Source organism: Cnephaeus nilssonii (assembly GCF_951640355.1).
Source record: "Cnephaeus nilssonii genome assembly, chromosome: 19".
In the NCBI taxonomy this organism is placed as follows: domain Eukaryota; kingdom Metazoa; phylum Chordata; class Mammalia; order Chiroptera; family Vespertilionidae; genus Cnephaeus; species Cnephaeus nilssonii.
The window spans coordinates 48410622-48426266 of NC_137090.1; the positions used below are offsets into that span (position 1 = coordinate 48410622).

Genomic DNA, 15645 nt, shown 5'->3' on the forward strand with positions numbered 1-15645 from the left:
AATAGAATATAGTCAGTACTTCAGTTTTTTTTTAGAAATCTCAAAAATTTGGGTCAGAAAGAAAAGAGACAGATGAGACTAATACTTTTGAGGCTAGATCTAAATATCTCTCAATAGGGAAAACTTTGAAGAATTATTATAATAATAATAATTATATTGATAATAATATAATTATCTTCTCTAATAAAATGGTAATATGCAAATTAACCATCACTCCGCTACATAAGCCACGCTCATCAGCCAAGCCACGCCCATCAGCCAATCAGGGCGAGTATGCAAATTAACCCAAACCAAGATGGCTACAGCCACAGAGAACAAGGTTTCCTAGGTAACAGAGCAAGCCAAGCTTTCCATAGCCATTGTAGGCCTAAGCCTCCACTCAAGCTACAAAGTTTCAATTATAGAAGGTAAACAAATTCAAACAAATGGCGGCAGAATGGAGCTTGAGAGAGCAGGCCAGGGTTGCCACCGGAAACAGGGGAAGCAAAGCTTTCCGCACACCCTGGCCGGGCCCACCCGCTTAAGGCTACAAAGTTTCAATTTTAGAAGGTGAATTAACTGCCACAGAAATGGCTGCCGCCCTGGAGGGAACAGCAGGCTTGGCTCCGCTCCAGGCTACAAAGTTTCAATTGTAGAAGGAAAATAAATCCCAGATACCAGGGCCTCTGCTTGGGTTGCCAGGGGGCGTGGCCGGCCTGCAAACCACCACAGGCCCCTTGCTCAGGCCGCCCCACGCCCCAAGGGAACCCTACCCTGATCCGGGACACACTTCAGGGCAAACCAGCTGGCCCCCACCCGTGCACCAGGCCTCTATCTTATCTAATAAAAGAGGAATATACAGATTGATCATCACTGCAACACACAATATAGCTGCCCCCATGTGGTCAAAGATCCTGCCCCCATGTGGACACAAGATGGCCACTACAAGATGGCCAACAGGAGAGGGCAGTTAGGAGGCACCCGACCTGCAAGGGAGGGCAGTTGAGAGGGACCAGGCTTGCAAAGGAGGGCAGTTGGAGGTGATCAACCCTGCAGGAGAGGGCAGTTAGGAGTGACCAGGCCGGCAGAGGAGGGCAGTTGGAGGTGATCAACCCTGCAGGAGAGGGCAGTTAGGGGTGACCAGGCTGGCAGAGGAGGGAAGTTGGGGGCAAACAGGCTGGCAGGGGAGCAGTTAAGCATCAACCAGGCTGGCAGCGGAGTGGTTAGGGGGTGATCAGGCTGGCAGGCAGAAGTGGTTAGGGGCAATCAGGAAGGCAGGCAGGCAAGCAGTTGGGAGCCAGCAGTCCTGGATTGTGAGAGGGATGTCCGACTTCCCATTTAGGCCTGATCCTGGTGGGATCGGGCCTAAACGGGCAGTCGGACATCCCTCCAGGAGTCCCAGATTGGAGAGGGTACAGGCTGGGTTGAGGGACAACCCCCCACCGTGCACGAATTTCGTGCACCGGGCTTCTAGTTATAATTATAATTATATTGATAATAATATAATTATTAATAATTATATTATTATCAATATATTTTATTGATTTTTTACAGAGAGGAAGGGAGAGGGATAGAGAGTTAGAAACATCAATGAGAGAGAAACATTCATCAGCTGCCTCCTGCACACCTCCCCCTGGGGATGTGCCCGCAACCAAGGTACATGCCCTTGACTGGAATTGAACCCAGGACCCTTCAATCCACAGGCCGACGCTCTATCCACTGAGCCAAACCGGCCAGGGCTTGAAGAATTATTTATGATTAAAAATCATTATTAAAAATATCCTGATAAGTTGTTTTAGGAAATATGATGAACCAATCAGATGCCTGGAGAAACCCTCTTAGTATAGGACACCTGAACATGTGAAATACAAGGCAAACGTAACAGAAAGTATGGCTTAATTAGCAGGAAAGTAAGGGCTATCTTTGAGGTTTTCAACATAGGGAAGCACATATCAGCTAAGTAGGGTGGAGCTGAAGCCGCAGTATCTGCCTGTGCCTGGTGGCCTAAAATCAGGGCAGGAGATGAAGCTTGGGCACAAATAAGGAGAACTCCACATAGACAGGACCTTCAAAAGGCAATACTACAGTGGGTGAACCAGATAAACCTCCACGGAAATGTGAGGCCACATCTGCCTCAGACTTGGTTCTAGTGGAAGGGAAATGCCACCTCCTAAGGATTGTTAACTATACACTCGCCTTTACTTGGTGTGGTACACTGTATGATCCAAAAATAGCTACAGTAGTATTTCTAGTCCCACATGCACTTCTAGAACCTTGTTGCTCCCTATGAAGAGCTGAAGTCTATTTCTCTCCTTGAACCTGGATGTGACTTGTGACTGCCTCGACAAACAGAATTCAGTGAAGTAATACGGCATGATTTCCAAGACTAGGCCAAAGTGATGTGGCTGCCTCTCTGGATACTAGCCCAGAAACACAGCCACTGGGTTGTGAGGAAGCCCAAGCTATGTGGATTGACTGTATGTGGACTCTATGTGGATGTTCTGGCCAATATCTCCAGATAAGTCAGGTGATTCTAGTTCCCAGCCTTTGGATCCTCCAGCTTTGGATACTAAACATCCTGAGGCAGAGACAACTGTACTCTGAAACCATGGGAAATAAAGTTTATTACTGTTTTAAGCCACTAGTTTCGAGATAATCTGTTATACAGCATCAGACAACTAATGCACTTGTGTTTGGACCCTGAATTTACATTAGCTGTGGACGGAAAAAAAACTCTATCATTTAAAAATTTTAGTAGTGTCCTTTGCTTCCTGGCTGAAGCAAACATAGTTCTTCAAAATATCATCACAAGTATGTTTTTAAGGAATATGTACATACAATAAAAAAATCACAAAATATACATGGAAACAAGTCACTCAGAATGAGTTACTCAAAGAGCAGAATCAGACACACAGATTGCAGAAATTAGAATTATTAGAGCAGATATGTGCTTAATATATTTAAAGAATTTGCAAAATGAATGCCTAGACATGAGAAATAGATTAAAGGTCAAAATTACTAATCATATCAATACTACATATGTAAGACCTTTATTATAAAACTATTAACAGACACATTGTAGGAAGCCAATACAAATGAAGGGACATACTATAAAATCATAGATGGAAAGACTTTATATTGGAAATAAGTCAATTTTCTCTATAATGATCAATAGTCAGTGAGATTCCAATGAAAATGCCAGCAAGGTTTTTCCTTCAATGTGACCAAACTAACTCTAACATATACTCAGAGGAAAAAAGGTAAAAAACAGCAAATACACCCTGAAGAACAACAAATCAGAGGGCTGGCTATACCAGATAATACTGCCATAAAATCTACAGTAATTAAGACAGCATGATATTGGCATAGGGAATCCAAACTGACTAAAGGAACAGTATGTAGATTGGAAATACATGAAAATTTGTTATATGAGAGTTGGCAGTGCATCTGGAGGGGAAAGGATGAACTAAATTTGTTTCCCTGACTCCAGTCGTTGCCTCCAAACCATTCTCCAATTGCCACCAGAATGAGCTTTCCAAAACACAGAAATGGTTGTTCTAACTCTCCAACCAAATGTATTCATAACACCCTACTATCTACTATAGCTTTCTCCTACCTGCATATTAACAGGTTACATAAATTGAGAGAAATGCTAGACTAAATAAAGTTAAATAGGATTTTTTACAGCAAGATTTCTCAAAGATGTTAATATTCTAACAAGGAATTTGAACCTAAATGGGGGATAGCACATGTGGCTAATTTAACCAAACTAGTCAGGCCAAAGCATTTTTTAAGAAATAGCAACTTGATAAATTAGTGTTTCTTGAATCATACATTGGAAATCAAAATAGTTATTTTAACTGACATAGCGTACAAAGCAATGCGAAAGGCAGATGGATTGCTTTTATGCTGAACAGTTTAGGACAGGGAAGAGCCACGGGGTCCTGGCTCCTCTACATTCTAGCTGGTCACTTTGGTCAAGTTACTTTAACTTCTTCATAATTTAGTTTCCCTATCTGTAAAATGGGAATAACACATTATGTTTATAACTTTTTTAATATATAATAATTCCTGTCATAGGATTGCTGAAATTAAATAACCCACTAATAACAAAATATTATATTTTTTCCTGCTTCTCCCTACCCCTGAAAACTGGAGATGTAGTTAGAATGAATTATTCATACAAGTCCAAGACTTGCTGATGATTTTACTATTGCCTATAATGACTTGCCCCATTTCCTATATACCCTGTCCTATTCTTAAAGACCAGCTCAAAAGAAAACCTCTTTGGAGAAGTTTCTTTAATCCAACCCCCTGAAAAGAGAATCCATGCTTTCCTTCATTTTGTGTCCATTGTACTTTATCACACCCTTACAGTTTTCATTATATGGTATCACAAATTATTAACTTTCCTTTTTTTTTTTCATGTTAGAGTAAGTCAGTAGTTTAATACACCAATTTAATTTTTAATACACCAATTTTTGAATGAATTGGGCATTTTGAAAGTAATTTTAAAAATTAAAAGAGAAAACAATCTAAATAGCAAGTTGGATTCAGAGGAAGTAATGAAACAACAATAAGGATACTGAGTGTTTAATACGTGCTAAGGGCACACTTGACATTTTTTTTAATTTGAAACAATTTTGATTTTTGGCCCCAATCTATTGAAAAATAAGGAGAAATTTATAAAAGAAACCAACACATTGACCTGGCTGTGGTTTCTCAATGGTTAGAGTGTCGGCCCAGCACCAAAGCGTCTTGGGTTTGATTTCCAGTCAAGGGCAAGTACCTGGGTTGTAGGTTTGATCCCCAGCCAGGTAGGGGCAGGTGTAGGAGATAACCCATCTATGTGTCTCTCTCACATCGTTGTTTCTCTCTCCTTCCCTCAGTTCTACTCTCTAAAAATCAATGGAAAAATATCCTTGGGTGAGGATTAACAACAACAATAAAGAATCCAATGCACCTATAATACTTTGCTTATAAAACCCAGACTTCTCTGCCAGATCTTGAAACAAATTAGCTTATAATTTGATTTCTATAGTTATCGTTGTAGTATAAAAGATAAATAAAATTAAAAGTAAAAAAAAAAAAAAACAACAAACAAAAAGGAGGCCTTTAACTACATTTGTTTGCAATTGATATCCCTATCAGCACAAATTTGAGAAGAAAAGTGCTTAGACCCAAATTCTCAAGAACGATGAAAAATAGTTTAATCTTACTAGCAAATAAATGTTAATCAAATAAAGAAATATTATTTAAAAATACTATTCCATGCTAGAGAGGGTACTATATATATTAAGACAGAGATTCTCATGATATGATACTGTATATAGAGAACCCTAAAGATACCAGCAAAAAAAAATTAGAACTTATAAATGAATTCAGTAAAGTAGCAGGATACAAAATAAATATCCAGGAACAGTTGCATTTTTAAACAATATATTAAATTAAAAAAATTGGTTTCAGAGAGAGGGAGAGGGAGAGAGAGATAGAAACATCAATGATGAGAGAGAATCACTGATTGGTTGCCTCCTGCACAGCCCCCATCAGGGATTGAGCCCGAAACCCGGGCATGTGACCTGACCAGGAATCCAACCATGACCTCCTGGTTCATGGGTTGATGCTCAACTACTGAACCACCCGGCTGGGCTCAGTTGCATTTTTATATACCAATAATGAACTATCAGAAAGGGAAACTAAGAAAACAATCCCATTCACAATTGCTTAAAAAAACAACAACCTAGGAATAAATTTAACCAAGGATCTAAAAGACCTGTACTTGGAAAATCATAAGACATTGAAGCAAGAAACCGAAGAAGATACAAATAAGTGGAAGCATATACGTGTTCATGGATAGGAAGAATTAACACCATTAAATGTTCCTACCACCCAAACCAATCTATAGATTCAATGCAATTCCTATCAATATGCAATGGCATATTTCACAGAACTAGAACAAATATTCCAAAAATTTATATGGAACCACAAGAGACCCTGAATAGCTATAGCAACCTTGAGAAAGAAGAACAAAGTTGGAAGAATCATGCTACCTGATATCAAACTATACATACTACAAGCCCATAGTAATCAAAACATTGTGGTACTGGCATAAAAACAGACATATAAATCAATGGAACAGAACAGAGAGCACAGAAATAAACCCAGGACTTTACTAGGTGTACTGGTTAATAATGCGGTTTTTTTTTCAATAGATGGAGTTATACATATGTTGATATATATGCGATTTGATATGTATGCTATTTTGTTGTATTGACAGCAAGCTTCAAAACTTCATATGTCAAATTTGCTGAGGTGTTAACATCATAGATATTTTTACACTTAAAAATGTCAAATTTCGTGCCAAAAAAAGAGCATTTGTGGAGTTTTAATTCATTACTTTATTTTGAAGAAAAGTGCTGCTGAATACTTTGGGAAGCTTATGGTGAACATGCTCCATCTCAAGATACTTGTGAATGCTGGTTTAAACGCTTTAAAAGTGATGATTTCGCCCTAACTGGTTTGGCTCAGAGTGTTGGCCTGGGGACTCAAGGGTCCCAGGTTTGATTCCAGTCAAGGGCATGTACCTTGGTTTCGGGCACATCTCCAGTAGGGGGTGTGTAGGAGGCAGATCCATGTTTCTAATTCTCTATCCCTCTCCCTTCCTCTCTGTAAAAAAAAATCAATAAAATATATTTTTTTAAAAAAGTGATGAGTTCGATGTGAAAGACAAAGAACATCCAGGTCAACCGAAAAAATTTGAAGACCGACAATTACAAGCATTATTGGATAAAGATGCGTGTCAAACTCAAAAACAACTTGCAGAAAGATTAAACGTTGCTCAGCAAGCAATTTCCGATCCTTTACAAGCAATGGGAAAGACTTTAAAGGAGGGAAAATGGGTGCCATAACAACTGAACGAAAGACAAATGGAAAACCGAAAATGTAAAATGTTGCTTCAATGGCACGAAAGTTTTTTTTTTGCATCGAATTGTGACTGGCGATGAAAAGTGGCTTTATTTTGAGAATCCCAAAGGCACAAAATCATGGGTTGATCCAGGTCAACCATCAACATCGACTGCAAGGCCAAATCTCTTCGGAAAGAAGACAATGCTCTGCTTTTGGTGGGATCAGGAAGGTGTGGTATATTATGAGCTTCTAAAACCAGGTGAAACCGTTAATACTGATCTCTACTGACAACAAATAATCAATTTGAACGATGCTTTGATTGTGAAACGACCAGAATGTGCCAAAAGACACGGCAAAGTAATTTTGCTTCATGATGATGCACCATCACACACTTCAAAACCAGTTAAAGGCACGTTAAAAGTTCTTGCCTGGAAAGTGTTACCCCACCCACCGTATTCACCAGACCTTGCTCCTTCAGATGACCACTTGTTCGGATTGATGGAACACTCAGCACTTCAAAACATACGAAGAAGTGGAAAATGGGGTCTCTGAATGGTTTGCCTCAAAACAAGAAAAGTTCTATTGGGACGGTATCCACAAATTACCTGAAAGATGGGGAAATGTATAGCTAGCGATGGACATTACTTTGAATAAAGCACTTTTAATGTTTCTCTTGAAATTATCGTGTTTTCTTTGATTACAAAATCGCTATTATTAACCGGTACACCTGGAAAAGTCAATTAATATTTGACAAAGGCGGCAAAAACATACAATGAGGTAAAAATAATTTATTCAACAAGTGACGCTGGGAATATTGGACAGATACATGCAAAAAATGAAACTAGACCACCTTCTTACACCATAGAATAAACTCAAAATGGATTAAAGACTTAAATGTCAGACTTTTAAAACCATAAAAATCCTATAAAAAAACATAAGAAGTAAAATCTCGGACATTTCTCGTAGCATTATTTTTTTCTAATATATCTGCTTGGGCAAGGACAACAAAGGAAAAATTAAGCAAATGGGGCTATATCAAACTAAAAAGTTTTTGAACAGCGAAGTAAACCATCAACAAAAAGAAAAGACAACCCACTGAGTGGGAGAACATATTTGCCAATGATACATTTGATAAGGGGCTAATATCCAAAATTTATAAATAACTTACATAGCCCAAAACCAAAAAACCCAAACAATCCAATTAAAAAATGGGCAAAGGACCTAAATAGACACTTCTCCAAAGAGGACATACAGATGGACAATAAACATGAAGATACTTGATGTCACTAGTCATCAGAGAGATTCAGATTAAAACCACAATGAGATATCACCTCACACTTGTCGGAATGGCTATCATCAATAAATCAACAAACAACAAATGTTGGCGAGGATGTGGAGAAAAGGGAATCCTTGTGCACTGTTGGTGGGAATGCAGATTGGTGTAGCCACTGTGGAGAGCAGTATGGAATTACTCAAAAAACTAAAAATGGAACTGCCTTATGACCCAGTGATTACACTTTTGGGAATTTATCCAAGAAAACCTGAAACACCAATTCGAAAGAATATATGCAACCTTATATTACTTGCAGCATTTACAACAGCCAAGATTTGGAAGCAGCCCAGGTGTTCATCAGTAGATGATTGGGTAAAAAAGCTGTGGTACATTTACACAATGGAATACTACTTGGCCATAAAAAAGAAGGAAATCTTACCTTTGCAACAGTATGGATGGATCTGGAGAGTATTATATGAGATGAAACAAGCCAGTCAGAGAAAGACAAGTACCATGTGATTTCACTCATATGTGGAATCTAATGAACAAAATGAACTAACAAGCAAACAGAGACAGGTTCATAGTGAGCAGGTTGACAGCTGTTGGCAATAGGTTGGCAGTTGGGGGTGTGGGTGGGGGTGGTGGAGGGATTGAGCAAAAAAAAAAAAAAAGGATAAAACACTCATGGATAGGGACAATAGTGTGGTGATTGTGGGCTGTGGCGGAGAGGGGGTTGTCGGGAGAAAGTGGAGAAGGTATGGGGGGATAAATGGTGAGGGAGACTTGATTTAGGGTGGTGAACATGCAATATATAGATGATATGTGTATACATGATATATGCACATGAAACCTGTGTAATTTTGTTAACTAGTGTCACCCCAATAAATTCCATAAAAAGAAAGAAAGAAAAAAAAAGACAGTCTCATTACCAGTCAGTGAGACTAAGTTGGTATGTTTTTTGGGAATATATATATTTTTCTTTTTTTTTTCCCTTTGGGAATATAATTTGCATGAAAAGCTTTAAAACAACCAAATTTAGAAATCAGTCCTAATAAAATACTATGGCATACATACAGATGTTTGCTGTTATTTGTAAACTGGAAAAAACAATAACAATCCTAAATAGACATACAATAGTGCTCGCTTCGGCAGCACATATACTAAAATTGGAACGATACAGAGAAGATTAGCATGGCCCCTGCGCAAGGATGACACGCAAATTCATGAAGCGTTCCATATTAAAAAAAAAATAGACATACAATAAGGGATGACTAAATTAAGATTTATCTCTATGAGATTACTTAAAAGGATATATACTAGTTCTTATTAATATGGATAAATGTTTAAATTGTAAGTTTCACAAGGACATGGTCCTTACTAGCTTATTTTTACTATTTATTCCTAGGGAATAGCATAAGGTCTAGCGTATAATTTTTTTAATTTAAAATATTTTAAAATTAAAACTTTATTTTTTAAAAAAGCTGTGTTAGGTTTACAGCAAAATTAAGGGGAAGGTATAGAGATTTTCCTTCCCATTTACCCTCTATCTCCACATATACATAGCCTTCTCCATTATCAACATTTCCCATCAGAGTGTTACATTTGTTACAACTGATAAACCTTCATCATTACCACCCAAAGCCCATAGTTTACATTAGGGTTTACTCCTGGTGTTGTACATTGCATGGGTTTGGACAATTTATAATGACATATATCCATCATTAAAACATCATACAGTATTTTCACTGCCCTAAAAAAATCCTCTGTGCTCCACCTATTTATTCATCTTTCCTCCCATCTCAATCCCTGAAAAACAACGATCCTTTTACTGTCTCCATAGTTTTGCCTTTTCCAGAATAACATTTCATTGGAATCATAAACTGTGTAGCCTTTTCAGGTTGTCTTCTTTCACTTAGTAATATGCATTTAGGGTTCCTCCATGCCTTTTCATGGCTTGACAGCTCATTTCTCTTAGCACTAATAGTCCATTGCCTGGATGTATTAATTTATTTAATCTATTGAGGAATATCTTAATTGCTTCCAAGTTTTGGCAATTATGAATAAGCTGCTATAAACACCTGTGTGCAGGTTTTTGCATGGATATGCTTGATAGGTTGGTAAGAGTATGTTTAGTCTTCTAAGAAACTGCCAAATTAACTGCCTTCCAGAGTGCCTGAACCATTTTACATTCCTACCCTTAATAAATGAGAGTACCTGTTGCTCTACATCTTCACCAGCATTTGGTGTTGTCAGTGTTCCAGATTTTGGCCATTCTAAGTGTAGTACACATACATTTTTATTAAATACTAGAGGCCTGGTGCACGAAATTTATGCACAAGAGGTGGGGGGGATGTCCCTCAGCCCAGCCTGCATTGGGACCCATTGGAGGATGTCCGACTGCCGGCAGTTGGACAGCCTCTCACAATCCGGGATTGCTGGCTACTAACCACTCATCTGCCTGTCTGCCTGATCACACCTAACCACTATGCCTCCCTGCCTGATCGCCCCTAACCACTCTGCCTGCTTGCCTGATCGCCCCTAACCGCCTCTGCCTTGGCCACTGCCTCCACGGCTTCTTCTGGAAGGACGTCCAGGTCGTTCGACTGTCTGGTCTAATTAGCATATTGTTTTTATTATAGATTTGGTAAGTGAATGAAAAATGTTCAGTGAAGAATGTAAAATTATATTAAATTATATTATTTCTGTGAAAAATCTGTATATAAAAAGAACTGGAATGACACACTATGAAATGGGAAAAAGAGGTCGTGAGCATTTGTTAAGAACAGCTTTATTGAGGTAAAATTTTACATACCATAAAATTCACCCATTGTATATGTACAGTTCAACTACTTCACTTATACATTGTGCAATTATTGCCATAATCCAGGATTATGGTCTCATTCCACTTTTTGTTTGGTAAAGGAGGACTTATTCTTTGGAAGTCCCCTACCCTGAAAGTTGGGTGATGTTAAACTATAAAATCTTAATATATAAAAAGCCAGGGGCCGTCACAACCAAACAGCAGGCTGCGTGGGGCGACCAGGCCAGCAGGGGGGTTAGTGAAGGATGACCAAACGACTGAACAGCAGGCTACATGGGGCAACTAGGCTGGCAGGAGGGTTAGTGAGGGATGACCAAATGACTGAACAGCAGGCTGTGTGGGGTGACCAGGCCAGGGGGGGGGCAGTTGGGGGCAACCAGGCTGACAGGGGTGGGCAGTAAGGGGCAACTAGGCCGGGGGGGGGGGGGGGAGCATTAGGGGGCGATCAGGCAGGCAGGCAAGCAGTTAGAAGCCAGCGGTCCTGGATTGTGAGAGGGATCCTGGATGGGAGAGTGCAGGCTGGGCTGAGGGGACCCCCCCCCCCTGTGTGCAAATTTCATGCACCGGGCCTCTAGTTATCTATAAAAATTTCAGGGTTGAGCAGGCATGATATAACTAGATTCTGTTTCTTATACTATGGTAGGATCATTATTCTTGGTCTTTCTGCAAATAAAAAGGTTCCACAGAATGAGTAGAGTCACCTTTTCCAGAGGAAATGTAGGTATTGAATGGAATCAAATGTGAGCAGTTCCCTTGTGAGTAATACTGCTAGCAGAGTACGAAAGCTTGAGGACGTCCCCCAACCAATCTGGGAAACTGGACGCTACAGCCCCTGGGCTGGAGACACCGATTCTCTGTGAAGCGCCCAGAGAAGGGACCTTTGGAGTATATTTAGTTAACTCTCTACAACAGAGAATCCTTTGGGGAAAAGTCGACTGAGATACGTGAGCACTTAAACATCCTTCACAGCCCCGGGTCCCAACGCCCCGCCTGCAGCCTCCTACCTGCGGAGAAGCAGAGCAGGAACACCTGGTGCCTCAGGCGGGCCAAGCCTAGCAAAGTGGGAGCAAAGAACATGGCTTCGTCGTCGGGGTGCGCGATCACCAGGAGGGTCCGGCTTCCTCTTCCCAACAGGCCAGCCTGCACCTGATTCTTCATTCGTTCCAAGAAGTGCCAAACCCAGAAGAGGCCCGGTGCTAGGATCGCCGCCGCCAAACACAGGACACCCACTGCTCCCATGCTCTGTAAGTGGCTCAGCGCCTGCGTGACAGGGACAGGTGCCGCGGAGCCGACTCCGGGGGGAAACTGCACTCCGCGGGAACTGCGTTCCGAGTCGAGGTCCGTCCTGCCAACCCGCTCCTACAGCGTGAGGCTTACATGTCGGGTGCCTGTGATGGGTTGGCACTGTCGCCTCCCTACACTTACCGAGTTCTCTCTACTCTATGTAGCGTTTACGAGGACTGTGACAGCTCGGAACCCAACCCCTTCCTGTCAGTTTCTACCCTTGTCCTTACAGAGTCCAATGGTTTCACTGTCAGAGTGAGGCTGAGGGCGCACGTTGTGGTCGCAAGGGTCACAGGCTGCGAGGGACTAGATTAAGGACTGACATCAGGACAAACAGGCATCGCCCGTTTTCCAGTGAAGTCTCGGTGCGCATTGCAGCCGGAGCCCCGGGAAATAGCGTGGGTAGGTCGACGTGCACCCCTCCAGCCTGTGGGGACCGCTTCCCTCCCCGCGGCCCGCGCTCGCGCCGGCCGCCGCCGTTCCGCCGCGCCGAGGAGGGGTCGCAGGGCCGGGGGCCGGGCCTCACGTCCTTCCCTTTCTCACGCCCGGGGAAGGCCCGGGTGCGGGGGAGTCGGCGGCTCGCGGTGGGCGCCCCAGGCAGTGCGCGATGGCAGCGCCGGTCCCGGTCGGGCACGGTGCTGCCGGGCCTGCCTCAGGGGAGGGCCCCGCCGCCGCCAGGCCAAGGCGAGACGAGGGGACCGGGCGCGGGCGACCTAGGGAGCTCGGCCGAAGTGGGAGCCGGACCCCGCCGGCGGAGGGAGTCGGTCCGCCGACCTTCCGGAAGGAGGAGGAGCCGGCGCCGGAGCCGCCTGAGCGCGGCCGCCCGGCTGGGGGAGGGAGCGGGGTTGAGTCAAGATGGCGGCCAAGGTGGCGAAGCAGCAGCGGCGGCTGGAGTGAGCGCCCGGCTCGCCGCGCCGAGCGAGGTACCGAGGTAGCGACCCGCGCCGGGGCCGCGTCCCGCCCCTCAGGCCCGGGGCGCGCCGGCCACCACGCTGCGCCAGCTCCCGGTGAGTAGGCCCCGGCTTCCGGGCCCCCGCTCGTTCGGGGGCTTCCGAGGGCTCGCAGGGCAGCGGCCGCGGGGGTGGCCTCCCTGCGGGGCGAGGGCCGTCGCGGACCCGGCAGGTGGGCACCCGCCCCGGCCGCCGGCCCCTTCTCCTCGGCCGCCCCGGGCGGGTCGGGCGCGGCGGGGAGCTCGGGCTGGGCGAGTGGAAGAGGCTGTGGAGTTTGGAGGAAGAATGGGCTGCGGCCAGGCCGGGCGGCCGAAGGTGTGCAGCGGGGAGGGGCGTGCGGGGCCGGCGGGCCGGGACCCCGGCGGGCCGCGCGGCGGCCGCTGCACTCCCTCGGAGGCGGAGCCGGTGGCCGGCTGGGAGAGGGGAAGGGGTTAGCGAGGGTGACAGCGGTGGACTGGCGCGTGAAGAGCAAACTAGTTCGCCGTTCTCACCAAATCTCTCTGGAGAGGAATGGCGAAGGTTGGGTAGTGGTGGAGATTGCAAAGATCGGAATTGTGTCCCTTCTGCCTTTTATATTGGCTTTAATGTGCGAAGTCCGAGAATTCTCTTTTTGGGGGTAAGAGGGATTTGAGAAACGGTAATTGAGAAATCAGTCTTAATGGAGAGGAAACTGAATTTGAATTCTTCGAATTAACTGGACTAGGTCTAGTCGAGGACTAAAGGTGTGGGTGGGTGGGAATAAGTGATGTTTTTGAAACATCAGTTTTATTTATGCTTCAGCAATTAACCTTGGAGAGGAGCGTGTTATCGGTGATTCTAATCTTTGGAATTAGTATATTCACCTGCATCAGATTTGCTTCCTTAATCATGTCCCAATTTTGAAATTTACATTCCTTGTGTTTACCCTGGCGAGGTAATGATGGGAGGTGGAACATTGTGCAAAGAGCAACAGGCCTGGGATTTAAAAATGCCGACAAAGTATTCATTCATTCGTTCAGCGTTCAGCGTATCTTGATTAGTAGCTCCTGCTGATGGTCACATGTGATTGTCCCTTGGATAACTGAAGAGTTGGTGGCATTATTTAATTTTTAATGTTTTTTTTCCCAAAATGTTTTCATGTACTTTTTCATAAAGTTATTTATTGGAGGAATCAATTTGCTGGGGCTAGGAGTAGCCCAATTTTAGAATCTTACGTCTAAATAGGTAAAAATTACGGAAGAAATAGCCACAAATTGTTGGAAAAAGAAATACTGTCTTTATTTTCTTATTTTGTTAAAATCCAGTGGAAGTTTATTTATTTATTTTAATATTTATAGTACACAGTTGCTTTGCCTTGTTTTAAGCACACCTGTTACTAGAAATCAAGGTTAACATGTACATGTAAATAATATGCACATACATACATAAGGGCGTGATTACTTGCAATATTAAAATACTATTTTCTTTTACAAAAGGCTTGCCATATGTCGAACTACTCCCCCAGAGAAAATATAATACAAAAGAGTCCCAATTCTTCCTTTAATGAAATTGTATCAACCTTTCTGTGCTTCAGTTTCCTCACCTATGATAGGAGAAAACATCTCTCCCAGGGTTGGCTGTTGTGAGCCTAAGAAAATTAACCCTTTGCACTCGCTTGCTTTTTTCTCGATTCCTTTATTCTACTCGGGACTTTAATAAAGCATTTATAAGCATAAATAAAACTGATGTTTCTAATTTTTTAAATACCCCAGATTTTACAAAGCGCGGCAGTAGAATAAAAAACTGGAGTTTCTTTTCATACAAACTTATTTATTTAATGTAAGAAAAGCCCAAATAAAGGAGGAGGGATGGAGGGAGGGGAGGGAAGGGATGGGCTACCGATGCTAACCGTGTCGAGTCACACTCGACATCCGAGTGCAAAAGGTTAATAGTTATGAAATCATTTTAAATAGGTTGAGAGGGTTATATTTCTGTGAGGTAGTAACAGCTCCCTCTGCCCTTGTGAAATGCTTTATTTGCACATCTCATGGCATTTACACTTTCTACCTTATATTTAGCTTTTTATTACCAGTTTATCTCTTCTGGAGGGAAGGATAAGCCCTTCTCTGATTTTATTTTTAAGTTTATGGCAAATTTAAAGATAAAATCAGAGGATTTTATTTTCTGTGTAGAATATTGACACTGCAATATTTATTAAATGAATAAACATTGCATTCTAATTAGAAAAGTGGATTCACATTACAACTTATCCAAATACACTTGTTACCTCTGGTGTAACAGTCTCTGAGATATCTATCTATCTATATAAAAGTCTAATATGCAAATTGTCCCCTTGGGAGTTCGACCGAGAGACCAAGAGTTCGATCGCTCACTATGATGTGTACTGACCAACAGGGGGTGGCGTGGAACAAAGGAAGGCCCCGGCCGGCAGCTGGCAGCCAGGGAAGGAAGGC

The 15645-nt window shown here is 42.7% G+C and overlaps 2 protein-coding genes across 14 annotated transcripts in view; one reads left to right on the forward strand and one right to left on the reverse strand.

The window, feature by feature from the left end:
• The window catches only part of PIGL (phosphatidylinositol glycan anchor biosynthesis class L), a 65191-nt gene extending 52907 nt beyond the window's left edge, over positions 1-12284 (reverse strand). For both annotated transcript variants that reach the window (XM_079797276.1, XM_079797277.1), the window contains exon 1: positions 11984-12284. In XM_079797276.1, coding sequence (XP_079653402.1) covers positions 11984-12218 — 235 coding nt within the window. In that variant the 5' untranslated portion in view covers positions 12219-12284. The remainder of the gene's footprint in view (positions 1-11983) is intronic.
• A 245-nt stretch (positions 12285-12529) lies between these two features.
• NCOR1 (nuclear receptor corepressor 1) overlaps positions 12530-15645 on the forward strand; it is a 205327-nt gene continuing 202211 nt past the window's right edge. For 7 of the 12 annotated variants that reach the window (XM_079797247.1, XM_079797258.1, XM_079797249.1 and 4 more), the window contains exon 1: positions 12769-13270. The gene's annotated coding sequence lies outside the window, so the exon portion shown is untranslated. Of the gene's footprint in view, positions 12666-12764; positions 13271-15645 lie in introns of those variants that run through there. The other 5 variants (XM_079797257.1, XM_079797259.1, XM_079797248.1 and 2 more) reach the window with 3 other exon arrangements.